Source organism: Pygocentrus nattereri, chromosome 10 (assembly GCF_015220715.1).
Source record: "Pygocentrus nattereri isolate fPygNat1 chromosome 10, fPygNat1.pri, whole genome shotgun sequence".
Lineage (NCBI taxonomy): Eukaryota > Metazoa > Chordata > Actinopteri > Characiformes > Serrasalmidae > Pygocentrus > Pygocentrus nattereri.
Window position 1 is genome coordinate 36651299 of NC_051220.1, and position 8774 is coordinate 36660072.

Here is an 8774-nt window from a genome sequence, read left to right on the forward strand (position 1 = left end):
TCTACCCGGCAGCTCCATCTCCAACATCCTTTGCCCAATATATCCACTATTCCTCCTCAACACATGTCCAAACCATCTCAACCTGGCCTCTCTGGCTTTATCTCCAAATGTAAGCTATTCCTCTAAAACTGAGCTCGGTATCTGTTCTCTGAGGAATAACCTAACTATTTAAATCAGCTGTTACATAAGGCAGCTATTTTTGCATTGTTCTAGCACGCAGTGAAGAGGTGAGAGCCACTCCTTTAAACAGTAAAAGCATTTCATCTTCTTTCATCTTCATCTTAAAACAGCACGTCTTTACAGCCCAAATAACCCTGATTTAGAGTCCAGTCATGTTTAGCCGTGAGGTCTGGAGACTATTCATTACTGAAGCCCATTTATCACCATTTGGAGAGCTGGCTTTAATGCAACTGAGCAATCTAGGCAAAAAAAAGCAAACTGAGGTGGTGTAATGACACAACTGTAACCATAGAGGGCATTATATCCTCATCGAATTGAGCTTTAACCTGTTTAGTCACTGATGAAATAAACTGCACACTCAGACATGCAGCTCAGTGCAGAGGAGGTCTTTAATCTTTACGTTCTGCTTTCTTATGCCTTTAGCTTCAAGGATAAATATGACGCTGCTGTAATATAAAGCACAGTTTTTCCCTGGCACTTTTACAAATGAGAATAAAATATGAGCATCTAAAATTTCTGACCCATAATCATGGACAGACAATGTGGAGTAAAACCTGTAAAATAGACTTTTATTCATCATGCAACTACACATATAACATCTCTCATTCTCAATATTAATGAACCAGCTTTCTCAATACAAAGGGCTGAAAAATAGCCTCTTTTTTGATGTCCTGCATCATATACATTTGGCTTTGCCCACAGCTGACCCATAACTCCCTTGTTTCTGCTTCCACCTGCATAACGAGCATGTCTTGCTTGTAGTGCTTGAAATCAAGCATCGAGCAATTTATACTTCAAAAGGTACAGCACTGTGCAAAAGTCAGAGACCACCCGTCATGCATTTAATTCCCAGTCAAAATGGCCAAACATGTGAGTTATTCATTTTCCTGCAGTGGAAAATTAAAACATATTGAACAGAAAAGTAAACAGCAGCTTCAACGACTACATGTCATGTCAGCATTTTTTAGTGTGTCAGTTCTGTGCCTTTTTTAGCTCTTCCATTCTTTTTGGAGATATTTTTCCACACCTCCAAAGTCCATTCTTAGAACCTGGTTGCTTCTCAGGACCCGGGTGATTCCAAACACATCCAATGATACTAAGAATTCCAGTTTTGGGAACCCCAAACTCCTGTTTTTTTTAAACGAATTTTCCTTGGACGTTCTGTTTCCTCATGCAAGTGGATGATACCCACTTATTTTTAATCTCCTCAGAAACATCTCCGTAAAAATGCCTGTGTTTAATGGCCATTTTTACTGGCAAGAAATAAATGAAGGGTGGTCTTGATTCCGCACAGTACTGTACAGCTATTAGCATCTAAATTATACATTACTATCATCATGAAATGAACGGAGGTCTAACTTAATCATGTTCTTCCGCCATGTTCCTTATATCTTTTCAAATATGTTCATTTAAAAGGATAGTGGGCTACAGAAAAATGCAAATTGCATCACGTAAGTGCTCACATGATTTCCCAAGATCGTTCACCTGTTCCAAAGGCTTTATGTTCCATCAAAGTAGTGGCAGATGGCATCAAAGTAGATGGAAGTACATGAGAACGAATTATTAAAGACAGCAGCTTCATGGCGCAGCACAGATCGATGGCTGTGGAGTTAAGCTCAGCTCATTCATTTCAAGTAATTCTAGGGAACAAGCCGATTTGACAGGCGTCAAACTGATAAGCTAACTTGTACAATGGAACACTGGAACTGAGGAACACTGTATTTCCTCCAACTCATTTCAGAACTAGTTGTGCTTTAAGTGGAAAAGGACTGATGCAGCAAAGCCTCTAGAACAACCACACCTGAGCATCTGTACCACATTCAGAGCAGCAATGCATGTACAGATCCACGAATGAAAGGCAGACAAATCACTAACTGCCATAAAACAGTTGTATCTGTAGTAAGGACAGCACAGTATGGCCTCAGTTTTCTTGTGCAGTCGTTTTTCATTTGGTCTGACTTATCTGTCCACGCTGGTCTCAGCCAGCCTGTTGTTCATGATGCCCAGAGCCCCGACTCCACCAGAGAACTCATTGTGCCGGTTAGCAGAGCCAGATGGCCGTGGATAGCCATTGGCTGTCTCGGACAGCTGCTTCTGCATGATGGCCAAGTTGACCTTATTGGCAGCCAAGAAGTCTCTCATAGAGATCATCTCCCCGGACATCCTGCGGCCGTCCGTTTCACTCTCGTTCACAGCATCCGTATCTATGGAGATGTTGCGGACCCGCGTGCGGAAGTGTCCAGGCACCACCGCGTTTCGGCCCGGCCGCAGGGACCTTCCTGGACAGTGTCGACATGGTATCTCCAGCTTCTTCAGAAGCCAGTTGAGAACCTGCTTGATGACGATGGAGATGACATTGAAGAGCGAGTAAATGCAGCAAGCCCCCAACAAGATGAAAAAGAAATTCCCCAGGCTGTAGAGGGTCTGACTCTGGTAGGTGGTCCGCTGACCGCTAACCATGTCCCCAAAGCCAATGGTGCTAAATGCTACAAAGCAGAAGTACAGAGAGTCCAAGTATCCCCATCCCTCCATAGAGGAGTACATGGCCGAGGCACAGCAGGATATGATGACAGCCGCTACACAGAGGATCAGCATCACGCAGTAGACTGACGGCTTCCACCCTGCTAGACCGTCCTCCCCATGCTGCCTCATGTCTCCTGGGCCTTGCCCGGCGTCGTGAGGTAGCACTCCTTTCCGCCGATGCTGGACCTCATGGCAGGACTTCAGCACAAAGGCCAGCACGGTTATGATTCTCTCCAGGAACAGGTTGAAAAACAAGATAGTGGCCGCGCAGCCAATTAGCCCGTAAAAGATCAGGAAGATTTTCCCGCCGACTGTGGCAGGTGTGGTCATTCCAAAGCCTGTTGGACGTGAGAAGAGAAAGAGCTTTATTGGCCAAGTAATGTTTCACATCATGGAAAAATGTATTTACTTTGTATTTGCATAAAGAAATGTGATGTAGCATGTAAACTCTGGTAAGGGTTCAAAACATACAAAAACATACAAAAAATATATATATATATATATACATATATATATATATATATATATATATTTTTTTTTTTTTTTTACATTATATTTGCATTATATTTACATACAGTTTAGCCCCACTCATTTATGTTGAAGTTGAAAGGGTTTCAGCTTAGTTTGCTTTTCAAATGAGCAACAACGCAGGCCAATCAGTACAGAGGTAATTTACATATATCAGTCTTAAAGGCACAGTAACACAAACAGCCTGTTTAATTAAGGGATAAAGAGACTGGAAAACGGACTTGTAAAAATGAACAGTTTTTGGTGTAATACAGCCCCAATTTCATAAGAGGTCCTCAAGGGAAATAAATTTAAGTGTAAGAAAAATGTAGGATATGGACCCTTTAAACACTGTTGGCCACTTAGGCTAAAAAATATCATTGCTACTTTGCATAGCCACATGGAAATCTATCTCAGCACTGACTATCTCTTGCTTCAACTAGTGAAATAATCACTTTATCTACAATTCGCCGAGAAAAACTACACTGTATATATTACTATGCGCACAGTGTTCTGTTCTTGTGTGCTTTCACAATGTAGGCTATAAATTGCTCATTAATAAAACATGGTCTCCAGATTGAGGCAGAAAATATTGGTTGAACATGATTTATAAATAACTTATACTATATATAAAGCTTCAGGCAAACACATCAATATCCGCGAAGGTAAATTAACACACACAGTGTATTAACCACACAGTGTGGAGTCCATGGGTTGTGTACAGAATCCTTTGGTTTCAGACATGAAGCAAAGTCCAGTATTTATAATCTTTTGCTGGTTGGTGAAGCAGATCATATTCTCAGATTGTGGCTTGAAAGCCAACACAACCTTATTTTATTAATAAAAGCCAGACTACTACTCTATTTTGATGAAAAAGCTGCTAAATCAATCCCATTTTCCAATAGTTCTGGCCCCTTTTGCAATGCAAGACAACAAAAGCTTGCCTCTCGCTTGCCAAATGACACAAATAAGTAGTGTAGGATCCTAAGGGCCTTGATACAAAAGTATTAATGGGTCCCCAAAGTAATTTGCTTGTTGAATCACTATTGCTATATGTCAGCTAGATTACCCTAATGTAGGCTAATGGTTGAAGTGGCTTATTAAGTTATCACAGCTAGCCATACGTCATTGGGTGTGAAATTGCCTTGATATAAGGGGGCCAAAAAAGACAGAAACCACTAACCCCATTATGTTACAGGGCCTAGCATGAATGCCTCGCCTGCACTGACAATAAGGACCCCATTGCGGCTTGCCAGACGCTCTCTTACCAATAGTGGACACCACAGTACCCACAAAATACAGCGCTCCTGGGAAGTCCCAACGAGCTTTGAGTCCGTCCACCCGCACCCCAGCCATGCTGGCCTCCTCGTAGTGCCTAAGGAAGTTCTCCAGGTCGCTCCGGCTCAGATTGTGCTTCTGACTGAATTGCTCGAACCTCTGCATCCACCGGGCCTTGGCCTGCTTCTCTTTGGGCTGCTCCAGGGCGGAGAAGACGGCAGCCCCACAGAGAAGGTACAGCAGGATGAGCAGCGCCAGCATGGCGAACCTCGCCGTGTCTTGGCTCACGGGGGCAAAGCCCGAGCAGCCTGCACCTCGGCATGCCATCATGTCCCAGCCGTGGCAGGACACAGCGGGGGGGTCCACATCCTACAGCTGAGCGCACTCGCCATCACTGGTGCTCCTCACATGTGACAAAACCTTTTTTTTTTTTAAATAGAAGAAAGCACATCAGGGTCAAATGGTTCTTTTGCGAAGATCTCCATAGACATGGCAATACATCCATTGGGTGGCATCATATTAAGACTAATTTTTTCTATACAGGCATTAATATTTAGCACACATAGACTACACATGCTTAACCCATACAGTCAGTACATACGCCAGCATCAGGTAATGCACAATACAGTATAATACATGCAGACTATGCATATGTACAGCATGTGGGCATACATAAGTGTAGTTCATATGATCTTTGAACATGTTTAGTAATAACAGGCATGCATTTAGCTTATGTAGGCAGATGGGTTTTGTACACATAGAATATGCATATGTTTAGTTCATACAGACAATCCATAATGCTTATTATATATAGAAGATGTACACACTTATAAGCCATGCACATGTTTAAAAGACGCAGGCTACGCATAAGTTCAGCATACGTAGAAAATGCATGTTTAGCTCATATGGATTATACATAACATTTATCAAATATAGGGTATGTTTAAATTGAGCACACATAGATTAGGCATATGTCTAACTTCCATGCACATATGTAGCATACTTTACATAATGTTAAGTGATAATAAGCATGCGTTTAGTTCACATAAGCTGTGTATATATTTAGCAGATATGGTTTATGGGCAAGGTCAGTACATGTTGACTATGCATAGATACAGACCGTGCATGAGGTTTAGTAATAACAGGGACTTATTCAGCTCAAACATTCAGCATAAGTGGAGCAGATACATGCTCTGCATCTGCTGTGCAATAACAGGCATGCATACCTGTAGCTCCTACAGAGCGTTACGTTTAGCAAACAGCAATAATAAAAAAGCCATGTGTTCAGTTCATACAGACTATGTGTGACTGATATATGTGGCACGTGTAGACTATGCATATGTTTTAGCAGGTATAGCGCGCATAAGGCTGACTGGCTTTCACGCATCTGTTCTCTCACCTGTGATCGAGACATCCATTAGCGCGCATCGCTTCAGCCTGAACTCTTCCAGTCTGTCTGAAAGCACAGCTGAGGTGATGTGGCGAGGCAGCCGCGACTCTCTTTCCGTCTCTCGCTCTCCAGAAACTTTCACAGCTTCGTCCTTCTTTCTCCACCCGTATTCGGATAAACCCCGCCCCCCTGAGCGTGGATTGGCTGATGGCGTTGTGGCTGGCTGTGAAAACGGGTGGGAAACAAAAGGCCACGGAGTTCTCATTCAAATGTCTGCCTTGCACTGAGTCTGTCTTAAAGGGGAATTCAGACTGGCTTGGTGTGACATGCTCAGTTCTAGAGAAACATGCCGAGCCACAATTGTTCACAGTGTTTGTGATAGGAACCAGACGTCCAGCTCTAAAAGCTCCCTCACACAAGATTAGCACACAAATGATGGTTATGAATACACAGAGTGATGTCTGAAACCGTTTTTTTGTGATACAGTTATGGCCTAAAATGTCTTGTTAGTCCATTTATTTGAATCCATTCATGGTGGAGGGATACATGCAGGGCATTGTGAGGTTAAATAGTCCCCAAATATTTTTTCAGATCTATGACTATCATACCTTAATATTAGATATAAAAACAAGGCACGTGTGGGTTCACTGGTGGTTTTGGATAGTAAATAAAATCTCTATATTTGTGTTGTAGACTGGGGGACCCCTGGTTCCTATCAGCACCACTGTAAAGAAATCAGAGTCTGTAAGTCTGTTTACAAATAACCATCTTACATCAAGGCACTCTGAATGACTGTGGTGTAAAATGGTTTTGATGTAAAAAGGCCAATGATGGAATTATGCTTTTGTAAAATGTGGAATTCCCCATGAGTTTCTTTCAGCCAACCATCAGGTTCTGTCTCAGACAGCAGCCTGATTTACAGCTCCACAACCCCTCCTAGCTACGTGTTGAAGGCTTGTGGCTGAGGTTAAATGAGGCTGCTTTGCCACAATTATACAAAATGCCAATTTACATTGCAGTTTTCAGACGCTTTCATTTCCAAAAATGAAACTGAGAGGGAAAAATATTCAGACATTATTTTAAAATATACATATATCTAAAGCTTAAAAATAAACATGTATAAAGTTCTACATATTAATGCTGCAAAAAGAAAAAATACTATAAAACACACAAAATGCACCGGAAATGTCTTGTCAATCCATTTATTTTAATCCATTCATGGTGGAAGGATGCATGGACATACATACATTTCAGAAAAAACACATTGTCGTTGGAAAAAAGAAAGCATTGTGAAGATGAAGGAGCTTCATACAGCCTCCGTAACAACATTACTGAACAACACTCAAAGGGAAACAGCTACAGGGCTCAAGCAAAGACCTTCAACAACCCTGTCACTACATGTGGCTCAATATGCAATTGAATAGTTCATGAAACCACAACTAGTCGTCCTTGGATATGTATACCATGCAAGATTTCTTTCATGTTCATGATAAGGGAGGTAAGAGAGGAGCCAGCAAAATGACTCGCAGGACGACCTGAAAGCAGCAGAAACAACAATCATGCAGAACAATAAGCAATAAATACACTGCCGTTATCTCCGCTCCTACACCACATGCAGAACTCCTCTGCTAAGCAAACAAGCACAAGGATGTGCATCTAAAATTTGCACACGATCATTTAGACAAATCAGAGCTCTTATGGAATAATGTACTCGGGTCAGACGAGATGAAAGTAGAAATCTTTGGCTTGTCAGTTTGTCATGTCTGGAGAAAGAAAGGTTATACATATGGTCCTAAGAACACCAACAGTGAAGCATGAAGGTGGGAGCATCACAATATGGGGTTGCTTCTCTGCGAACAGCGCTGAAGTATTACACACCATCGGAGGAAACATGAATGGTGCGATGAATCAGGAGAGATTAGAGAAGAATTCATGCTCATCTTGCAAGAAGATGGATGTTTCAACAAAGCAATACAAGTGTTCCAAACATGCAGCCACAATAACTCAAAACTGGTAGAAAAAAGGAAAATGAATGTGCTTACATGGCCTAGCCAATCCCATCACTTGAATTCCATGGATAATGACTGGAACATTTTAACATGGCTAATACAACAAAGAGACCATTTTAATCTCGGGGAATTGAAGACAAGAGGAGCCAAGGAGCCAAAATTGAATGACAATGCTGTAGAAAGCTGATTACTCCAAACCATATGCGTCTCAAAGCTGTAACTGCAAATGAGTTTGCAGCAAAGTACTAATTCTATTAATTTGTGGTGTATGAATACAATTCCAATGAAGTTGGGATGTTGTGTAAAACATAAATAAAAACAGAATATAATGATTTGCAAATCTTTTTCAACCTATATTCAATTGATCACACTACAAAGACAAGGTATTTAATGTTCAAACGGATAAACTTTATTGTTTTTTGCAAATATTCACTCATTTTGAATTTGATGCCTGCAGCACGTTCCAAAGAAGTTGGGACAGGGGCGTGTTTACCACCGTGTTACATCACCTTTCCTTTCAACAACACTCAGTAAGCGTTTGGGAACTGAGGACACTGATTGTTGAAGCTTTGTAGGTGGAATTCTTTCCCATTCTTGCTTGATGTACAACTTCAGTTGCTGCAGATGTGCAAGTTACCCATGCCATGGGCACTACCACACCCCCACACCCCCATCAGAGATGCTGGTTTTTGAACTTTGTGCTGATAACAATCCGGACAGTCCTTTTCCTCTTTGGCCCGGAGGACACGACGTCTCTGATTTCCAAAAACAATTTGAAATGTGGACTCGTCTGACCATAGGACACTTTTCCACTTTGCGTCAGTCCATCTCAGATGAGCTTAGGCCCAGAGAAGCCGGCGGTGTTTCTGGGTGTTGTTGATATATGG

The 8774-nt window shown here is 41.8% G+C and overlaps 1 protein-coding gene across 1 annotated transcript; it reads right to left on the reverse strand.

Annotated features, from left to right (window-relative positions):
- Window positions 1-88: 88 nt before the first annotated feature.
- On the reverse strand, window positions 89-6007 carry kcnk13a (potassium channel, subfamily K, member 13a). Its single transcript, XM_017715080.2, has 3 exons — window positions 5888-6007; window positions 4479-4908; window positions 89-3041 (listed from the first exon to the last, which is right to left on the reverse strand). The coding sequence occupies exons 2-3, from the start codon at window positions 4816-4818 to the stop codon at window positions 2140-2142; spliced, it is 1242 nt and encodes a 413-aa protein (XP_017570569.1). The 5' UTR covers window positions 4819-4908; window positions 5888-6007; the 3' UTR covers window positions 89-2139.
- Window positions 6008-8774: the final 2767 nt, after the last annotated feature.

Excerpts from the sequence above, each read along its gene's own strand:
- kcnk13a (XM_017715080.2), bottom strand. The coding sequence starts at position 4,818 with ATGATGGCATGCCGAGGTGCAGGCTGCTCGGGCTTTGCCCCCGTGAGC. Across the intron at positions 3,042-4,478 it reads TACTGTGGTGTCCACTATTG|GCTTTGGAATGACCACACCT; the intron begins GTAAGAGAGCGT and ends CACGTCCAACAG.